The sequence below is a fragment of the Tachypleus tridentatus genome, chromosome 10 (assembly GCF_004210375.1).
Source record: "Tachypleus tridentatus isolate NWPU-2018 chromosome 10, ASM421037v1, whole genome shotgun sequence".
NCBI classification, from domain to species: domain Eukaryota; kingdom Metazoa; phylum Arthropoda; class Merostomata; order Xiphosura; family Limulidae; genus Tachypleus; species Tachypleus tridentatus.
Window position 1 is genome coordinate 149,010,022 of NC_134834.1, and position 23,313 is coordinate 149,033,334.

Genomic DNA, 23,313 nt, shown 5'->3' on the forward strand with positions numbered 1-23,313 from the left:
AAACTCAATTTTGTCTTTAAATTTAGTGTCTAGAGCAGTGATTAACGTTTAGTATGTACAATATTAATTCTGTATTTTTAACTCAGTATATAAGTTTCGGATTAGCTTAACCCTTCTTCATAGGTGGCCGAGCCTCGAGATATTTTTAATACAGTTACTATAGAAACCCCCTCTAACGACACTGGTACTCACCTAATTAACCATAGCATTCTAATAGCTACAGAATTAACTGTTAGTTCTGATCTAGGTAGTCAGTTTACTCTGATCAAATGTTCATTTCATATCAATATATCTCAACCATAAGAAAAACCTCTAATCAGAAGGGAACAGTTGTTTACTTGGTTGATAATATGGCATGTAACAGTTAAAAACTACGAGTAAATGGTTACAGTACTAAACTTATTTCAATAATCCCTCCCCCCTCCAAAAAATCCACAAGTTAGAGGTTTACCTCCAAAACAGGAAAATTCTAAACAAAAATGAAGTATTTGATCTTCTGTATAATAAGGTTTGTTTGTTTTTTTACATTAAAGTTCAAACTTATTTTTAAAAATCACCTAAAGATTAAATAGGCCCTTGTTAAACTTCAAAACTAGTTGATACACTTGATTATTCAAAACGGAGTCAAAATGTACATATTCGGACTTATTGCCTCATCACACACTTAAGAAACGTATACTGCCTACATCATAATATAGTCCAGGGACTAATGGTAGTTCGAACAAGTTTAATAATTACCAGTCTGTAGGTTTCCGACAAAACCTGATACTTGAAACCTTAAATACTCAATAATACTAGCATGGAAAAAGACAAATCAGTAGAAAAACGTTACATTATATGGTTTTTGAATCAACACAAAAATTGTGTTCTTTACTCAGAAGTTTTCACGTGCTGTTGAAATAATAACTTGGCCTGCTGGTTTCTATAGACTCGTGTCGAAGCTTTAATACAATGGAATATTAGAGTCAGTGAAATAGAAACCTCCGAGAACATGCACACAAAGCAGTTCGTTTTCCGATACCATTAGCTTATTATACGTCTCTCTGGATTTTCATTACTTGCAGCTCTAGAGATACGATGAATTATGAACACTACATAACTTGTCACAACAAGAGGTTAATACTGTTATCAATAATGACTTTCAGGGTGTTATAGTATGTTGTCCGTCAAGTCCACATCTCCCCCTAAAAAATCAATTTGTTCTAAAACTAAAACAAAAAAGGATAATCATCGGTTAAGATCATCACGTATTTATTCATAGTAGTTTAAAACTAATGGAACACTTGGGTTGGTCTATAGTCACTTCTGTAAACAACACAAGGTTGATGCAACACTTAGGTTGTACTGTAGTCACCTGTACACAACATAGGGTTGATGCAACACTAGGGTTGTACTGTAATCACTTCTGTAAACAACGTAAGGTTGATGCAACACTTGGGTTGTACTGTGGTCACTTCTTTAAACAACAAAAGATTGATGCAACACTTTGGTTGTACTGTGGTCATCTGCTTACAACGTAAGGTCGATGCAACACTTAGAACATAATGAGCTTACCCGAATGTAATCTAAACTTAGTTCAATACTTGGTTGGAAAGTAATCATCTATATACTTTACTAATATTAGAAATCTGGTCATTTTGTTCAATATTTTACGTGGAGGTCCGACATAATAGAGATCCAAACTTTAATTTAGAAATAACGAATAATTTACGTTGCATTTATGAAACGTGGAAGTTGTAATTCTACAATTAACATCCACAAATCGGTGCACCGTTCTGTCAGTAAGTATAGAATATAACACTACTGAATTATTTTACTTTACTGAAACAAATTACCATCAGCTATTTGAACTATTTATTCAGCAGCAGACTGACAGAGACAGCTTACCTTTCTACATTTAAAAACAGAAGATTAAAAACTTATGCGTCAGGACTTTTCGTAGCCATGACAACGATATTAGCACACGTCATCAGCAACATTATCTTGGCAGATTACAAAGTAACTACTGTATAGATTATGGAACCTTTGAGATTTTGTTGTTGTTGTTTCAAAAGTTAATAAAACGACATAAATGGTTTAATTTCTCTTCTACTATTGAGACAGAATACTTAAAACGTAGCTAGATTTCGAAGGCTAAAAATGGCGAAATTTTCAAGCAACCTTTTAAATATTTTAGAAAACGTACCGAGGGGCTGCCTCAGCTAACATCTCCCTTCCAAGATTGTCCGCAGTGCAAATGTTTGAAACACAGAGTGGTTCTGCAATACTGACATGTTCTAGTTGTATCCAACTCTTCATTTGAATACCGATATTAACTGAACCAAATAAAGCTGCACCAAGTCTTCAAAACCTAGTTCTAGTTTCATGACACCACCGACAGTTATGATCTCGTTCTGTGTGATCTATCATTCTATGACGTCTTTTATATAGACAAGAACAAACATTTCAACCGTGATTTGTTTGGGGGCTGGATGCCTTTGCTTTTTTACTACAGGTATAGGAACCCGGTATTTAGCGTTATAAGCCTTCAGACTTACCATTGAGCCAATGCTGGTGGTGGAGCTTCATCCGTGAAAAAGGTACTAATTACACTATGTAATACAAATTTTGTTCCTGGATGTGTTATTTCTCAACTGCTTATGTTGTAAAAGTACAGAAAATGGCCATTATTCCCTTCGAACTTTGCTTTTGTGACCTGGATAATGAAATTTAGAAATTAACCTATTTTCTATGTAAAAACGGGCAAATTTGCACATTTTCATTTATATAAGGTCTGAATAAAACAACATATGAATCAAGATTCACATGTATTTATACTAAAGGTATACAAAAATGTTTAGAAGTGAGCAGTTTTTCGAGATTTGCGACTGTAATGTAAATCACTTTCACATATCAGCCCCCAAATATGGTCTCCCATCATGTTTTCGTTATATACTTCTTGGTAGCGGCGTTCAAATCCAGTATATCTTGGTGGAAGCGCTCGCCTTGATCCTATGAGTATGCTCCCATGTTCTCCTCGAATTTATCAAGATGAGTGTCAAGAATATGGACTTTCAGGCACGTCCTGCAGCCCATTTTGCCGTAGTTTTTCACCAGAGCCTCAACCAGTTCCACATACTTTTCGGCCTTGTGATTATCCAAGAAGCCCTGAACCACTGCAACAAAGCTGCCCCGAGCTTTTTTTTTCCTTCCTACTGAGCTTCTTGGGGAATTCTGTGCACTCCAGGATCTTCTTTATTTGTGGTCCAACGAAGACAACAGCTTTGACCTTTGCCTCAGACAGCTTAGAGCTGTGACAAATTGTTTCATAAGACCCAATTTTATGTGCAATAGTGGGAACAACACCTTCTGAAGGTCCACTAGTGGCTCACACTTGACATTGTGCCTCCCCACAGATAACTCGGTCCATCGCGGCAAGTGCATCCTGTTTAGTATGCTGCAGTGTCCCTGCTGTCCCAAAAGCAAAGATAACAGGGAAACTTGGTACAGCCTCCTTGGAGACTCATCAGGAATGCCACCATTCTGAAGTCTCCGATAACCTCCCAGCTATACTGATCATACTTCAAGGCTTCTCGCAAGGTCTTGACGCTGTTGTATTCCTCTTTGAGGTGCACCAAGTGAGCCAGGGGAAGAGACGGATACTTATTCCCGTTATGGAGCAGCACAGCTTGAGGCTTCTGGATGAGCTATCAATGAAGAGGCAGAGCCCATCTTGACGAGTGAAGAAGCTTGAAAAATGTCGGTGACGCTTCCTATGACTTGCGACTTGCATACTTTCATCTAACAAATCTCACTTCTTGAGCCTAGATGTCAAGAGCTCGGCATTCGACTTTGTTAGACCAAGATCTCTGATCAAGTCATTGAGGTCTCTTTGGTTGGGGTAGTATGGGTTTCTCTCACCAGCTGCACCTCTGAAATTGTAATCTGGATCTTCAACATCTACCTCCTCTTCTGATTTGCTGCTCTCTTCTGAGGATGGCTGCTTTCCCTCTGGCGGAGTGGGTACAGGAAGTTTAGGGCAGTGTGGCACTGGAGCGATGGATGATGGAAGGTCTGGATACATGATAGCAGATGTATTTTTGTCAGCCCGACGTTTCGAATGGTCCATCATGCAGAAGTAGCAATAGGTTGAGTGGTCAGTGGGTTCACGACAAATTCTTGGAATAGCGAACTTCATGGCTCTTTTCCCCCTCTGTACCATCCTGCAAATGAGCAAAATAAAATTATTATAAAGAATAGATTTATTTCATCCACAACAGGTTCATGCAAAATATTTTATATGTGATACTTTTTCTATACCATTGAAAATAAAAAAAAGATATTTAAATTTTAAAAGGTCTAAAATTTGTATAATGTAAAATCTTACTATTCAAGCAAGCAAAAATTGTCCGTCTTACCTTCTAGAGTTTTTTTGCAGTGCTCGCAGGTAAAATGAGGTGCCCAGGGTTTGTCTTGATTCCTGATAGGCATGCTGAAATATGCCTTGTAGGCTTCACACATTTTAGCAGGTGCTGTCACAGAGTACTTTTTCGCTCTTGTCTTGATAAATTGGCCACATACATAGCAGAATGGGTTTGGAGAATGCTTGCAGCTTCTTGATGCCATCTCTGGTAAAATTTGATAGGTCAATGTGTTCACTTAAGCAGCTAGAACTAAACTGAAGTGGTGTGTGGTGAACCCCTGTATATATTACTATGGAAAGTTCTACAACATTCTGAAAAGTTCTTGTAAGTTCTGCAACATTCTAGCAAGTTCTTGAAAATTCTCTATCAGCTACTCAGCACTGAATCTACCTGGAATGTTCTGGAAAATGCGTAAATTTGAAAATTTCATTACCCAGGTCACAAAAGCCAAGTTTGAAGAGAAAAACAGGTATTTTTCATTTACTTTAGGCATAAGCAATTGGGAAATAACACTTTCTGTCCAGGAACACGAAAGATTAAACATTTTGTTACATTGTGCTATTCATGTTTCTACTTTGACTGCCTCTGAAATTTATAAACGCTGAATGAATGAAACCTAAATTATGCTTATATTTCTAACAGAGTCCACTTCATTTAAACATAAAACGTTTATTTTGTGTAACATAAACCAATAAAGGCACATGGCAATGCCAGGACCAAGAAGTAATGGTATAAACGCCTCCCCACCTTGCTCACTGTTTTGAGATGTAGCGCTCAGAACTTTCGTCCTGTGAAAAAATAAATAAGCCTATTTTTCCGAAAACATGGTGCCTGTTTCATGTGTTTTGCCACGTTTTCACGACATACGATTCCAGTCGTTCGCCTTGATGCTTATCCATTTTAATTCGATCTTTAGGGGGTCCGCCTGAGTTCCTCTGCAAAATATATTAGAAATTGGTTCGACCAGTTACTCACAATTGCTTGTAACACCAGACAGACAGACAGACAAACAACTGCTTTATACATACAAACACACACGTACAAGTAATTCTTTCTTCCTGGATCACCTGTTATTGAGTACTGAACACCTGTAACAGATTACATAAATGTACAATAATTCTAGAAGTCTTAAGTTCAAAACATAGGCCTACAGTTCCAGTCACCAAAATGGTTACTAGTTTGAGATGCACCTTAACGTTTTTGTGTTTATCTCCAAACATCATATAGGGGGGGAGGGGTTAATGCAAACTTCAGGGACACTTTTACTTCTCCCCCGGTAACGTATAGTATTCTTGTGTGTGTGTGTGTGTGTGTGTGTAACCACCTTCCCACTTCTAGCTGGAGATAGCGAGAGATAAAGATGTGGACTATTATGGGTTTAAGCACCCACATCTTTCTCTTCTTAGCATATGAAGCCCTCAAATTTGAGGTTAAACCAAACAGACAGTGTACTCTGGGTACTTCAGTTCTGCCAGAGCCTCAAGTAACAAGCGCACATTACATAACAACCGACCCTATGATTTGTGTCCTGGTGACAGATATTTTTTACCGTGATTTATTCTTTCACGTATATTTTTAGCCACGGCACAACGGCCCTAAGTGGTTTTTGTTGTTGTTTTTTCAAGTACAAATGTTTAGGTCATAGCGCCCTCATCTCTTGATCAATTTGAGAGTTAATTCCAGTTTTGGACTCTCTGAAGTCAAACCCTTTCGAATGATGTATTTGACGACATCCAAGGTTTCATAGATTAATTTACTCTAATCCTGCCTGAAAGAATTTCAAGTGCCGCGGTAACTGAGGATTCCCTCGTTTTTTAATAACTTAATTTTTTCCTTCTTTTATTAAATTATAAAGATGAAAACAAATATATTTTGCCTGTCGACAGTCATATAAATAAATATATTATGGAAAAATATCACACTTCGAAGGAGTTATCCAGAGATTTTCATTTTGATATTTTTGTGAAAAGAGTACTTATGAAAATTTTATTAATAAATTAAAAAAAAATTAAATTATGTAGGATTTATTGATAATTTATTGGAGCCATTGCAATGATTTAGGCTGTAACAACTTACTTGCTTATTTGTTTCTTAATCAAACAGATCATGTTTCTAAATATGTATCTGTAGCGACTCATCTGCTGCTAGATTCTAATTTCAACATTGTTATTTCCCAAAGATGTAATATGTAACACCTTCATTTACTTCCTATAAATGTCAATATAATTTATTTCAATGATAATTTATGAATGTTCAACGTGTTCATGCGACTCCTAACGTTGTACTCTTGAACTAAAATGACGTCACACACAACAAAAACTCACGAACCACAAAGAAAACGTTCTTTCTTAAACCCGACTACAGCAAAAAGAAACTCCTGATACCTATAAGACATAGTTGGCATTTCAAGAATTTTCTCAAGCATATTTATGACCTTCTGAAACTTATATTTAAAATGGATTTATTGACATATATTTTAATATCGATTATTGTTTTAGTTAAATATATATTTACTTAATACTCTCAAATGTGTACTGCAAAAGACCCGCCTATTCCCCAAACTTGTAGATTTTCGAGTGTAAGAATCAACAATATACGTTTTACGAAAGCACTATCTTATCGTCAAATATTGCTGGGCCAGCTGAATTTTCAAGCACCTCGTCTAAAATTTATAAATCGACGCGCAAAATGACAGTTTATATTGTTGGTTTGTTACAGTTGGTGTACTATAGCGGTAGCTATAACTGTAATAAACGATTATAAATCGGGAAACTACAAATACTTGACCAGAAATGTCTATAGTTTTCAGACGTTACAAAACATTCAACTTCAGTGAATTCACATCGGACATCTATATTTTTACTTCAACATTATAAAACTTCAGGGGTGAAAATCAGCTTGTAAACGGCGTGAGACCAGCGAAGAATTGAGAGCTAGCTAGCTTGCCATTAAGTGAACAGTATAGATATCAACTTGAAATTAATTCGCTCATCGTAAACCGTCGATAAAATATCAGTTCCAGACCAGATAGAAGACTCAGTATTGTTTGTTAGTTTGTAACACTTTTCTATATGTCATTATTTGTAATAATCGTTATCATAAATTGTGTCATTGTTGGAATATTAAAATATATTTGTGTTAAAAAGAAAAATATGCGCATCAATTTGATACATATCGATATTCAATTAATTTCTAAGTTAAAATTAACATTTCAGGCTATTTCAAACTGTAATACGTAACATACTCTACAAAGGAATCTAGCTTACATCAATAAAGCAAGGCGTCAAGCATGAAATGCACAGTTACAATGAATAACAAACAAAACGAAGTACCTAACTGGATCACCAAGAGACAACATACAAAATAAAAGTGATAAAATAGTACGGACGTTGTCCCAAAGAAGCTACCTGATATTACATGCTATAATTGTGATCATGATTAGCGCTTGTTGGAGCTTTACCTTAAAATCACAAGACTCTGATGTCGACGTTTTCCAAGTTAAACCGATTTTTCCACTATGATAGAGCCGATCATTCCCGAACTCCGCCGAACTGATCCAAGCTCAGTACTATTGTTATCCGACTACTGATGGACTAACAGTAAATACATTAATATAATAAGAAACCATACTAGCCTATATGAACGTAAGCAAATTAACTTAAGCCAGGCTCGCCAGTTCTAAGCGAACACACTGACAATTGTTTTTTGTCTAGATACTTTACAATTTCATACCATTACACCCCTTTCCTAGGTGGGAATGTTGAGACCCATGTAATTAAATGCGAGGGAAACTCAGGCGAGGGTTCTCAACGTAGGTAAAACATTGTTTACTACTTGCCAGCTAATTAAGAAGTTACACGTATCACAAACAACCAATCACAGCTCGGATGACAAAATAAAACAAAGAAGGAGTCTGTGTAACACTGCATCTAACTGGAGTAAGTACTCACAGAAAAAAGATTTCCCAGAATCTTTAATAACCTATCGTTCTGATCCCAATCAGCAGAAATTTATTTTATGTGCATTGTGTGAATTCAGAATATTTTTTTTATTTTTTATATTTGTTGCAAACATAAAAACCACTATTTTAATAACACATGCATTGATTTTCCCGGTTTATTTTTGCTTTATTAAGCGCTAAAAACTACACAATGCGCGCTATGTCAGCCACAGATATCTAGCATCCTAGTTTTAGTGCTACAAGTATCTTAACTTATCGCTAAGCCTTACGGGAAGTCGACTTTTTCCAGCTTATTTCGGTATACCTTTTCAAAAGTTATTATATTTTAATTTTTCGTTGGCGATATTTTCCATTTAACCGACAAATTCTATTACTTTCTCTGGACAACCTTTGATGACGAGAAACCCGAAACGTTGTTCTCTACTTTATTTTACTACCTCATACCAGTCGTCTTGAGAATTTTTTTTTTCTCTGGACGACTGTTTTAAACACTTATAACTCATGCCACTTTCTAATCGTGTCTTTACAACCACTGCTCTCATTCATCTATCGTTAAGTCATCAGGCCATCTCGTTTCTCACTGCTGTATATTCTGTATAATCGTACATAATGTCTCCACGGTAAACATGCCACGTACTATCACGTCAAATTCAATATACACTACTAACACTTTAAAAATCATGCCTTACTTCATTAACCTCTACATTCTAGAACAGCATGTTTAACTAGTTTTCAAACTGTTTAGTTAATCAACTCGTTTTATTTTATTTTCAGGCTCTTACAGCATCGTGGATTACATGTGCTTATGGAAATCAAAATGGATGAATTATACTTTAGCCTTTACTATTTTGCTTATTTATAACTCAGTACAATCGAAAATTTCTGCTAGTCTCGAATCTTTTGATTGATGCAAAATATTTCGACCAGAAACTAAAAATATGCATTCATTTTCTAAACCTAATTAATCAATGGATGAGGCTTAACACACTCCCATAAGTGGTTGGGCGTGTCAGAAATACAGTAAAATAAACTACGTAAACATGTGTAATGTGTCATATCACTCTCTCACACATACACACTCTACAGGAAGAAAATTTCTTTCCGTTGTTAAGGTACAAATAACCATGGAAAACCTCATTGGAAAAAAAATAAAAGAAAATCAGTTTACATTTCAAACAAAAGAGCAGTTTTCTATGTTTGTCAGTGGAGATAGACGGTGTTTTTCAAGTAAATTTATAAGATTTAAACAAGTCTAGAGTCAAAGGCCTAGATAGAACTCAATAGTTGATGGATGACACAAGAAATCGACTTCCCATGCGATTCTTGCAGATCAATGCTGTTACCGTTACCTACTGTCCCCCTCCTTCTGGGGAATTACATTTCAATGCACCCCCCCCCCCTCGTTCCTTCGCTTTTGAAGCTTTAAAAGCCTTTGGCACATTCACATTTCACAGGTCTTACAGATAAAGTAATAAAAAACAATGTTATGTGTGTGTGGGGTATTAGTATTCATACCTAAACACACACACAGTTAAAGTATTCCGATAAGCTTAGGGCCAGAAGTAGTCATACTGTTAGTTTGTGCAACCCGTGAATCTAATGATTTAATGTTCATGTTTCGTAGTGCAATATAAGAGTGAAGGCCAAATCCTACAATTTGGTCGGACTGGAGCAACCCAAGAATTGGCGACGGGTGGCTGTTGACTTGCTGTCTTCTTTAAAACTATATCAGCCGAATACAATAAATCAACGTGACTTGATTCGTCCTGGTACGTTTCACAAATTAATAAGTCTATCTGGTAACAGAAAGTCGTTCTGTTTAACAAGCAACGTAACAACAAAGATAGAGAGAGAAAAGTTATAAGCGTAAAAAAAATAATGAACTCCCAAAAGGCTTATCTTAAGGATATTTCGAGAAATTCTACAAATAATCTCTACCCTAATCACAGGCTAAAGACCCCTACTCTCTGGTTGACAGAAGCTCATAGTAGAAACATCGAATTGCATCGTCTCTGGATATTCTGTTAAGTAAATTAGTGACGTGAAATGAGCTGAAGTCGTTTTAAACACCACCAAGACGACCATAAGGCGCATGCGCATTTTAGCTCGTCTATTTTGCCGCAATGCGAAGTAAATACATCTCAAAAGTTCTCAAGAGGTGTATTTTAATAATAATGTCCACAGTATAAACATGGATATCTTTGAAGAAAAATAGGAAACAAGAGTTAGTTATTCTTGTCTTGTCTTTTTTTTTTACTTTCCTTTGTCTTGGATTATTTTCTCTTTTATATTGTTTCCCATTTCATCACGAAAATACACGTGGTATTTCTAGAATAAAGACACGTTCTGACATGAAGACAGAGTAATTTCATAAATATATATAAATCACCCACTTTTAAGCACAGTTGGCTGTACTGGATTTACAGTTGTTTTTTTTAAAGGACCTGCTCTACCTGAAGTACAAGAATGAAGGTTTGGTTTATTTTGAATTTCGCGCAAAGCAACACGAGGAATATCTGCGCTAGCCGTCCATAATTTAGCAGTATAAGACTAGAAGGAAGGCAACTAGTCATCACCACCAACCGCCAATTGTTGGGCTACTCTTTTACCAACGAATAGTGGGGTTGACTGTCACATTATAATGCCTCCACGGGTGAAAGAACGAGCACTTTTGGTGTGACGAGGTTTCGAACCCGCGAAGGAATGAAGGAAGGTACGTTTTGTAATGGTTATTCTAAGAAGTTCATATTCCTAAATTGGAAAAACGGAATTAAAATATTAAAGGAAAAGTAAGGGCGTTAGTTATTCGCAGAATTCCTATAAAAATTGTTCAAAACAAAATAAATGCTGCAATAGAAATTATAGAAACAAGTAAAGTGATACTAGTTGGATATATTACAAAACGATTTTCAATCCATACTTTAGTGTGATCTGTATAGACAACTGAACCAGTTTACTTTCAGTATGGCCATGTCACTGATAGCTATAACGTTCAGAAGAATTAAAACCACAATCACAAATTCATACTTTGGCCTACAGTTAAGAGTATAAAGCTGCCACTTTTATCACTAACCTTCATAACACTAAATATACAGCTTATTATATATATTAACTTATGACGGTTGTTTCACTTCTTGTTTCATTACTTTTTGTAGTGAGATCCGTACTTCGTTATAAAATTCGTATGTCTTAGCACTCTTGTTTGTTTACTTTTTTACCCTTAGAAACTGTTGTGCGTCTTTTTGTGCCATTTATGTTTACCGTTTATAAAACATCTGTATATTTTTATTAGAATATCAAAAACGGATACCAATAGAACAATCAAGTAAGCTAGAGAAATGTTGCAACAATAGTGCGAGCCGTCTAAAGGCTATCCCCAATGACGAGATCAGGTAGATAGCAGAGGAAAAAGCTGCTGTTTTATAAATGTGGAAATTGTTATACCAGAAATGTTAGCGACCTTTTCAGCGTACTATTAATACCTATAAGCAAAACATTTCATAACCAACATTTTGAATAGTCGTTCTTTCGCTTAGGAATTCCATAGGGTGGTTTTTCACCGCGTGAATTTTTTGGAATCCTCGCTGATCCCTACTATTAACTACTACCGTAATTAATAATGCTTCGGGCTGATAGAGTCCATAAATACAAGTAAACTAAAAAGTATCTGTTAACCATTCCAGAAAATATAGCATCATTAGAACGAATGTCCACGTAAAGAGATAGAGTTGTCCTTCAGAAATATTCTGCCACAACAAAAAACATGCCGCTTAATCCTGCAAGTTACTCTATAATCCTACTACAGCCATTTCCTAGTTTGTCTGTTTTTTCTTTTCTAAAACATTGATACTATATTAATAATAATGGCTTTAGACAATAACACCAGTAACAGACTTTGTGAATTCTCTGGAAACAAGGCTACATTACAAATAAAAGAATAAGTGAAACACCGAGCCAGTTTACAGTCAGCTGAGTGTCAGTCAAAATGTCAGTTATGGTATATTTTGACCGTTTTAGCCGTAAATTTCTAAAAATGTGTTGTATCATTAGCGAGTAAAACGTTGTTCTCGAGCGGCACGTGCAACCGTGTGGACAAGTGTCAGCTTTAGTCGCCTCTACCGCAATTACAGGAGGGGGGAGCGAGACAAAGGGGGCCTTAACAAACTTAAGAATTTCCGATAAAAGGATTAAATGTAGAGGACCCAATTACTTTTTATGTGGAGGGAGAGACATCTTTTGTAGTTACGCCAATGGCCTGCAGCAAACGCTAAGGGCATTAATAGGACTTGTGAATATGTAGAATAAATAATGAGGAAAGTACGCTTTCTTTCAGTTGAATAATATTCTTCAAGCGACACCTGGTAAGGCCTTGAATTTGTCTAATATTACCGACAGTGCTGTGGTAAGGGCAGTGGTAATCAAGGTGTTATCACACTTAGTCTAAGAATATTATTTAAATAACAAAGAAATGGGAATTTAAAAACTGAAGCCTCCATTACATCTTTTCTGACTTAATTTATATTGTCCTCTCAAATGTTTTCAAAACATAATTACTGTTTTAAAATATCAGTCTACAGGCTTAGAGAAATGCCGAGAAATACCAATGAAAATAACAGTTTATAGAAATTATTGGAAAACTGACAAAAACTCCAAACGAAATAGCTACAAATTAAAATTCTTAAATGTCCGATAATAACAAATACAAAAATCCAAATTATATAATTATAATCATTACAAATAATCCAAACATATCGATGCAAAATAATACGTTAATTCCAACTAATCTAATTATAATTATAAAATACTTACTGTGCATTTATCTCTGTTTATTGAGTTACCCACTGTTAACTTTTGGATTACTCTTTAATAAGGAAAAATGTAATCGGTCGACACATTATAATAACCACACGACACGACTGAAAAGGCGAGCATGTTCGAAGATGGGATTCGAACCCACAACCCTAAGATTGCGAGTCGAGTCTTCTAGCCACCAAGGCGATAAATGAAGGCTTTACGAAGAAAGTATTCATGATTAATAACAACGTCACGTAGTTAAAACACTTGTGAATTCGAACATACTGTTGAAAACTATCGGCCTCAAATAACGATGCTGAAACATTACGGAACCTAATCATATTGAAAACGTTATAGCAAAAACAAAACGTTTAATAGAGAAATACACCTACCTTCTACTCCACTGATACACAGGACTCGGTCTCTGACTTCCACGTGATAGTTCTCAAACCACATGTAGATTCCGTGGGGGTCATACCTCCCACGTGGATAGTAAACTTTAGAGTAACTGTGCTGCCACTCGAAACGTTCTTCACCATTGCGCTTCACGACCTTGCCGTTCACCTCAAAATATTCACGAAGGAAAGTAAATGGGACATAAACCTCACCGTCCTCCTGCTTACACGACACTGTGTATTCGTCGTTAATAAGACATTCGATGTCATCAAGAGTCTTTAATCCCCCTCTTGTACGGATCCGCGGGGCTTCCGCCAATGGCGGGGGCTCATGTTCGTCGCCCAAATAGTCGTGGTCATTCGAATCATCAAAGATGTTAATGTCCGATTTGGAAGTAGCAGGGACCAGGTGGTCGGTTCGGCCACGGGATGTGTCGCCACACCGAATTATATAGGTGGCAATAGTAAAAATAGCCAGAAAGAACAGGATGGCCTGTAAAAGTCTGTGGTTTATTCGCATCCTCATGGGACCGCTGAGACTGTTTGTCAAGAGAGAGAAATGAGATAATCATTTGTTAGTTTATTCTTATAAACGTGAATAAAGTAATGCATCTTTAAGTAAATATGAAAACTAAAACAAAAAAATCTACAGTTTTATATGACTTTTGACATTTATTATTGGAACGATGTAAAGTTTTGTTTAAAACGCAACATCTGCAACGGTAAAGAATCTTCCAACACCCCCTCCCAAAAAAAACAACAACAAACAACACACTAATAGTAAGCAAAAATAAACAAAAAAATTCCCTTCTCCCCATACAACAAATATGAGTATGTTTCGGCCAATGAATCGCTGTGTTAGATTATCAGTGCCCCTTCCTTTGCTACTGGCCTCAAATGTTATGCCTTCGTACAGTAGATGACGCTCAAAAAAATATTCCCAAACGCAAACAAAATTGATATAACTGTTGCAATGTTAATGGAGAACGGCCAAAAAAAAAACAAAAAAACTTTTACAAATACGCGAGGTTTGTTTAATTTCGGGCAAAGTTACTCGAGGGCTATCTGCGCTGGCCGTCCCTAATTGTGTACAACAGAATAGAGGGAGGGCAGTTAGCCAACTCCACCCACCATCAATTGTGGAGCTACTATAATTTAACAGAGGGATCAACCATTACATCATAACGACTCTACTACTGAAACGGCGAGCATATTCGGTGAGGAGATTCGAACCTACGACCTGAAAATTGCGTCTTAACCCCCAAGCTATGCCAGGTCCACACATGAAGGCTAAGACTGAATAAACGACAATCAGAGACGAACAAAAATATCATAACAACTCTAAAAAAATAAATAAACGAGGTGATGAAACAGATATCCGTAAACTGGATATTAGTAACATTCAATCGTATAATCTATTATACTTAATGCAATCATGTGTAAATAATATTATTGGTTTCTGGCCTACCAATTTGTATACTGGGACCTAATATACTTTTCACAGTTATCATGGTAACTACATGAACTCCGCGCCGACCACGTTTAATATACGACTTCGTGCACTCTTTTATTCATAAAATAGAAGACCCGAAATTTAAAAAAAAAAAAAAAAACAATGTAGGATTATTTTTTTTATCCCTGAGCGAATATCAGATGGTAATCTGTATATATATCAGAATATATAGGGAAGCGATACCTGGATAACATGTTAGCCGTGTTTTCATACAGCTGGCTCAAAAGGAATAAACATGGCACCAATACGTAATCACGTTTGCTTACATAGAATAATGGCTTACAGTCTAAACGGTCTCAATGATATCATGTAAGCAAATTGTTACCTGTTAGTTCAGCAATCAATTAATAACGCCAACGAAAGAAGGAACAAAAAGAATCAATAGATGGAAAGACTTGATGAAGACAGGTATAGCTCACAATGTGATGACAAGACATGACGGTAAAAGGTTACAGGTCATCAAAGACATGACGGAATTTAATAAATCCACACACTGCCCACTCATAAATTCACAATCTGATGAAAGTCATGTTATCCACTATATCACTCATCGTATTGCAATACTAAGGCAACAGATTACCTATATACTAGCATTTGAACTTTACATAAATTTATCATGGCAGATATTACCCATAAACCAGCAGTTGAACTTTATATCAATCTGTGGCGTCAAGTATTACCTATAAACCGAACAGTTGGACTTTATATCAATCTATGACGGCAGATATTACCCATAGACAAGATACTATGGGCTTATTTAAACTGGATGTCACACACCAAGTTGAGTTTTTATAAAGAACAGATGTTCACTGTCCAAGAGGTGACTAATTATTATACGTTATCAACCGTTAAATTTCTGGTAGCTAATTTATTTACACACACATATATATATTCATCGTCTTCTCTGTTTAAGAAGCTGTTTCATCTTTCTTTCAGAAAGAAACAAAATATTTTTTTTTACATTTGTTTCCGCCGCAATTTACGAGAACGTTAGATTCTGACATTAATTATTCTTTAAAATGTACCATAAAAAAGTGAAAACGGCTCAAAACCTAATTAACACCTGCATGTCATCAAAATATATGCAAAACATCAACCAATCTCGCTAATAACTTTATGTTTTTCTCTCTCTGTCTTTCCTATTTACTCCACTTTGATGACTTAGCAACTCAAACAGTCTGGTCCAGTACATCTTTTTATACTTTTCTCTCAACTAAAAATTAAAGACGTCACCAGTGTAAAATAAGCCGGGCTTTCAACAATTACCTCTCCTCCTCCCCATGGTAAGTCATACATCAAACGAGACGTGGGAGATATACCGAAACTGACATATTTACTGAGATGGATGTCTTTCACAAAATCTTTCAAATCTCCTCTTCTAGTCCCATCGACGCCAACATTGCTCTTGGAAACTACTTTGTAATCTCTGTACACGATCTAGAAGATACCCTTAATATGATAATTCTGCATCTAAACTTGCCTTTAAGCTTCTAGAAAGAAAAACACAACAAACAAATCTTGGATATTTAACATGTGGGTGGATCAATAAATACAGGGAGATAAAAAGATTCAGCTGGGTGGATAAAGACAAGGAGAGTAAATAGACAAGCGGTGAGATAGACACCCACTTGTTTTAATGTTTGAGACCTCTACATCCAACTAAGGCTACGAGAAACGTATATAAAGTATATACTGTCCAATGAAAATCAATGTTTAATCAAATACGACGTCCCGTCACCACCAGTAAACCACAGTAATCTCTCCACCATCCCTAGGGATTAAAGACTGGTATTATTGCGTTTGTTCTGCGAGAAACCAACCGTAAAAATGTCGTGTTCACTAAGCAAGATGTTGATGAAAATGGGTGTACTTCTTGTCGTTGTTCCATCTTTCAACAAAATGGCTACACCGTTCAGAAAAGCTGATGTTTCTGTTCATAAGTACACGATACATTTATATTTGATACAGTACACCTCTTACTTACTTTAGCTTCGGAGAGAATGTCATGGTACTAAAGCCATTAACAGACGAGAAGAGAAAACTCGTTAAATACTGTCACTACACTGTTGTCACAGGAGCTAAAACTTCTCTACATAACCACTTCAACACACGGTTGTTGGTCTCTGCACTTAAAAACTATAAACTCAGTGATTTAGTACGAGTCAATTTATCCATTTCTAAAATATGGAGTAAATACTACAATGTGTGTTTGTACATTTATTTAAATCTTAGTGACCAGTGTTATATACACGAAATGATTTTATTTTGTTTATTACTAACTGATCCAGGGTATGTGAAGGTTGACAACTGCAAACATAAGAACACAGAAGTTATCACAATAACAAACATAAGAACACATAGAAGTTATCACAATAACAAACGGAAGAACACATAGAAGTTATCACAATAACAAACGGAAGAACACATAGAAGTTATCACAATGACAAATAGAAGGTCAGGTAAAAGTTGTTACAATGAGAAACAGAGTACCATGCAGAAATTATCACAATAATAAACAGATATCATAATTATGAACAGAAGACCATGTAGAAGTTATCACAATAATAAAGATATCATAATTATGAACAGAAGACCATGTAGAAGTTATCCCAATCACAAACAGAAGACCATGTAGAAGTTATTATAATGACAAACAGAAGGAAAAGTAGAAATTATCACAATGACAAACAGAAGGAAAAGTAGAAATTATCACAATGACAAACAGAAGGAAAAGTAGAAGTTATCACAATGACAAACATAAGGACAGGTAGAAGTTATCACAATACCAAATAGAACACCATGTAAACGTTACCACAATGATAAACAGAAGACCATGTCGAAGTTATCACAATGACAAATATAATGATAGATAGAAGTTATCACAATGACAAACAGAACACCATGTAGACGTTATCACAATGACAAACGAAAGACCACGTGGAAGTTATCACAATAATGAACAGTTATCACAATGACAAACAGAATATCATGTAGAAGTTATCACAATGACAAACAGAAGAGCATGCAGAATTTATCACAATAATAGACAGATATTATCACAAAGACAAACAGAAGAGCATGCAGAATTTATCACAATAATAGACAGATTATCACAATGACAAACAGAAGACCATGTAGAAGTTATTACAATAATAAACAGAAGTTATTATAATTACAAAGAAAGGGCACACGGACGTTACCAAACTGACAATAATTTGTTTCTTTTTTGAATTTCGCACGAGGCTCCACGAGGGCTATCTGCGCTAGCAATCCTTAATTTACTAATGTTGGACGAGAGGGCAACTAGTCATCACCACACAACACCAACTATTGGGCTACTATTGTATCAACAAATAGTGGGATAGACCGTCACTTACAACGCTCCCACGGTTGAAAGGACGAGTATATTTAGTAGTTTAGAGATTCGAACCTGCGTCCTACAGATCGTGAGTCGGTCGCCCTTACCACCTGGCCATGTTAGAGTCCAAGTGACAGTGGAAATAAATGTTATCGACAATTCACACACACAGAAACAGTATGACAAACATGTACACACCTATCACTACAAAAATATGTAAAATATATACACAAAAATTTCATATTGATAAACAAGAATATTTAAGCGTAAACAATGAGAGAATATACTGAAGTACAAATTTGGACAGCAAAATATATTTTTATCCTACATTAACAATACATAATTTAATTATTATTTTACCGGGTTCTAACTGGATTAAAACATTTTAACAAATTGCACCTAATACTAAACAAATTTGCCACTTCCGTTTTAACATAAATAGCGACCGAATTTATCTTGTAGTATATATTAAATTTATAAAGCTATATACTTGGAAAAATAGTAACTATGGTTGAAAAAGTTCTAAGTGAAAACCTTTCCAGAACAGATTAGCTAAACTTTTGTTTTTGAAATTCAATCAGGCGACAGATGTCACTGACTTTTCAAACTAGTGACACACGATTGAAACGGTCTCATTTTACACCACGCATGCGCTCCGATTTAAACTATTATTGTTTATTTTCATAGATCACTTCCATCATAGAATCATTTCTAACAAAAAAATCACGGGTGTTTCGTCACACGTTCGTGACAGTCGTACCAATATAAACTTTCAATAAACGTCTCGTATGTCTTTACAATGCTTTATTTCTTTCAACTACCACACATACAAAACATTTGCTGCCTCTTTTGAATTAATCAAAGGCATATTGTATAGCAGTTCAAACTGCGAGATAGAAAATACTAACATAAACAGACACAATGACAGCATTTTTCTCGGAACAATTAAATTTTATCACGACGTTCACACTTTATTCTGTTTTGATTCTGTCACTTGTCACTCCCTTATATACTGTACTCTCTCTCTCGGGATTTGGGTAATTATATGTATCCTGGAGGGTCAGGTGCGCTTTGACCTTTTCCTCCTTTGCTTTACATGTTTTGTTTGTTTTTGAATTTCATGCAAAGTAACGAGGGTTACTCGCGCTAGCCGTCCCTAATTTTGCAGTGTAAGACTAGAGGATAGACAGCTAGTCATCAACACCCACCGCCAACTCTTGGGCTACTCTTTTACCAACGAATAGTGGTAACATTATAACGTCCCCCTACGGCTGAAAGGACGAGCATGTATGGTGTGACAGGGATCCGAACTCGCGACCCTCGGATTACGAGTCGAGTGCCTTAACAATCTGGCTACGCCAAGCCCTTTACGTGTTAACTGGATCAAAAACTAAAATGAATAATTCGGCCTTAAGTTATTTTTAACGACATAGAGCTATGGAAACTGTGTTCTACTATGCGACAACGGTGTTGTGTCACAAAAGACATTACACAGGGAGACAAACAGCTTCCATGTTGTAGCCTGAATAAATTAATGATTACAACGTAACGCCATCAACCTGTAAAAACTCGCACGTTTCCCTTTAATTATAGAAGAATAATTCGACCTATGCCAGTAAACGACGTAACATGATGACCCACAAACAGGATTGGTAATTAAAAATTAGGCCTGTTATATAAGCCTGACGTTATAATAACAAATCCAACTGTTTTCAAACATTGTGAACATTTGTTTTTAACGTGTTTATTGGAAGCGTAAATCTTACAGCAAACACTGGTCACGTTTTAAATAAGGTTTCTTTAAGCAAGGTTGTTTTTGTATTAATAAAATAATAATTAAAAAAACAACACAACGGTTCGATTGCGTTAAGACAATCGATGCATCGTATTGTCAAATATCTCACCTCTTCTGTCTAGTCATGTGGAAGAACACAAAATAACGGTTGACACTTGCAAAGTCACTCCATCACAGCTAGTTCTCTTTTCGTCAACAAGTTACGGAAAGTGTTAAATGTACTTCACACCTTACGAAAACCCGTAAGATTGGGGTCTCTCTGAACAACTTACTATTTCAATGTGATCGTTTTAGCCAATTCCGATTTTAAAAATCTTCAAAGAGTCGAACTGTCCATAAAGATTTTCTGACGCTCAACTTGCACCCGAGTAACGTCCCTAACCCCCATCTGTTGCCAAGCAACCATTACAGCTAGGTACCAGCATGAAGAGTAAGCAACACAAACTGTCCTGCTATGTGCGCCGTTGCTATTTGTGTCATTTTGACAAACGGAAATGCGCCGCGTCCATTCTGAAGTCATGGGTAGGATATGTGGCTAAACATAGTGGCATTAACACTTATGATTAACAGCTAAATTATCATGGGTAAAAACTAACTACAGGACGTAGCATACCTATTTACGATTGAACTTTTCCTTGTCTACCTAACTACCTTTTATATAAAAACGACTGTATTAACATTATATTAATCTATAGTTGTATATTTATATTCACACACAAACGCACGCATGCGCGCTCAAAAATAAGGATATAAATACACCAACGATTGTTTTTTAATATAGCAATACGAGTTCAACGAGTCCAACTCTTCATATATTTGTTTGTTTTCTCATAGCAAAGCCATATCGGGCTATTTGCCGAGTCCACCGAGGGGAATCGAACCTCTGATTTGAGCGTTGTAAATCCAAAGACATACCGCTGTACTTGCGGGGGGCAGTCTAAAATAACGTTCACTTAATTTCAAAACCAATAAGCCAATACGCTGTGTAAAATGCAAGTTTTACGCGTTTCTCAACATCACTGATACACATAAATTATAGTTACATTTATTTTTTCATACAAGCTGGAGTAACCGTTCCCTGAACGGATATTATATAAATTCATGATTAATACAAGCTTATTTTAGGGCGTGAAAAATTGCTTCCCTTTTAAATAATTACAAAAACGTTCATAAAAACTGCAAAGCACAAAATGTGAAACCAAAAGCCTGAGCCCAACAAACCGTCATGCCAAATTTTGTGAAGATCCATCAACAGAAAGCGAAGTAGTGGTAAAAACGCTCATAATAACTGTAAATTTGTATGTATATTTCCATGTACCTAATACACCGCCACAAACATTTCACGAAGATCTGTCTTCTGAGGGCAAAATAGTGGTAGAAAACTCAAAACCGCAATTGTTTGTTTGTTTCAAATTACGCGCAAAGCTACGAGAACTACCTGCGCTAGCCGTCCCTAATTTAGCAGTGTGAGGCTAGAGGGAAGGCAACTAGTCATCACAATCCACTGCCAACTCTTGGGCTACTCTTTTACCAATGAATAGGAGGATTAACCGTCACATTGTAACACCCCAACCAATGAAATAGCGAGCATGTTTTGAAAATAGCCCCAGGTGAAATCAATGAACCTCCAAACCAATTCCAGTGAAGATCCATCCACAACATCCATACTTATTTATATAAATGTTTCATGTGGTAAACTTCACAATGTACCAACACTTTTAGCCTGATTAAAACATATATACACACCATAACTAACCACGCAACTCGTGTTATTCATTTTCTTTTTTACTAGGTTTTAGGATAATTATCATTAACGCATAAACTCAGATGGCTGGGAAATAGTAAACTAAGATTTCTTGAAATATATTCCACAAGCAAATTGCTGGGTTTCAAAACTGAAAATGTATCGTAATTCTACGCACGTGTTTAGGATTACATATATAATTTTCATTTTAAGACAAAAAACAAACTGTCACACATTACAAATCTTATTTCCTAGTCGCAAAAAAAGCAACTGCTACGAAACCGTATATAATCGTTCATTGAACTCTCGAGAACGTGCACATAAATATTATAGGAAATATATTGTAAAACGACTCATCAACAGATATAACTACGGTCAAATATATGGTTGCTTTGAGTATCGTAAGTGGCTAATCGAAGTGCTATAAAGAAACTTTTTACACGTTCAAGTAACTTGAAGCTTGGATAACATGCTCAGCAATTTCTTTATCTCTTCTGAGAGCGGAACTAAACATGGTTCGAACTCAACGTCCCTGATTGCTGGGCAGAGGCTCTGACGTGCTGAGATCTAAGATGATGAAGCCCACGGTTTTCACCTCGTTGGTTTTATCAGGGGAGAAATAAAATGTTAGAAATAAACACAAATTATATTAATCATTTAGGATACACAGGAAACTGTTAAAAACCATTCATTATTTATATCTAATGCAGGTAGGAGTAATAAATATCCATTTTAAAACAAGACTGTCCGTAAATTGTTTGTGTTGGAGCAAAACCTCTGTCGTGCCCATTGCGGGAATCGAACCCCGAATTTTAGCTTCGCAAGTATGTAGGCTTAGCGCTGTCCCATCAGAGGATTAGCTCCAGCTAAAACAACACACAAAGCTATACAAATCCCTCCAGAAACACCAAAAAATGAAATTAAAGGCTAATTCCAATCACGAAAGAGAGACAAGAAAAAAATAAAAAACTTGAGCTAGTTAAATATATTAAACTTCGTCTCATGGCCATTATGAATAACATACTTTGCAGTTTATATCCTTAAGAGTGAAACGGTCAGTTTTCATTGTGTATGTGTGTGTTCACGCTAATATACATAACTGAATTATTTCTTCCAATGTTAGGCAGGAAAACATTTATTTAAATAAACTGTCAAAATGTTTAACAATATTCGTCGCTTCATTAACAGTATTTAATGTTTAAACGCTGAAGGCTGGCCTACATTGTAAAAGAATAGACCTAACATTTCTGATAAAAATCAGAAGCTATATTACGTCTATCATCGTCCAGACCAAATTACGAATTCAGGCTTTAAACGAAAGGTCTCTGGAGTAGTGGTTTGTAGGAGTCA

At 36.0% G+C, this 23,313-nt stretch overlaps 1 protein-coding gene across 1 annotated transcript in view; it reads right to left on the reverse strand.

Annotated features, from left to right (window-relative positions):
• LOC143230587 (D-glucuronyl C5-epimerase B-like) overlaps nt 1-20,633 on the reverse strand; it is a 41,342-nt gene extending 20,709 nt beyond the window's left edge. Inside the window, 2 exon segments of the mRNA XM_076464395.1 lie at nt 13,551-14,092; nt 20,329-20,633. Of these exon segments, the coding sequence (XP_076320510.1) occupies nt 13,551-14,092; nt 20,329-20,345 (559 nt within the window). The 5' untranslated portion in view covers nt 20,346-20,633.
• Between the last annotated feature and the right edge of the window lie 2,680 nt (nt 20,634-23,313).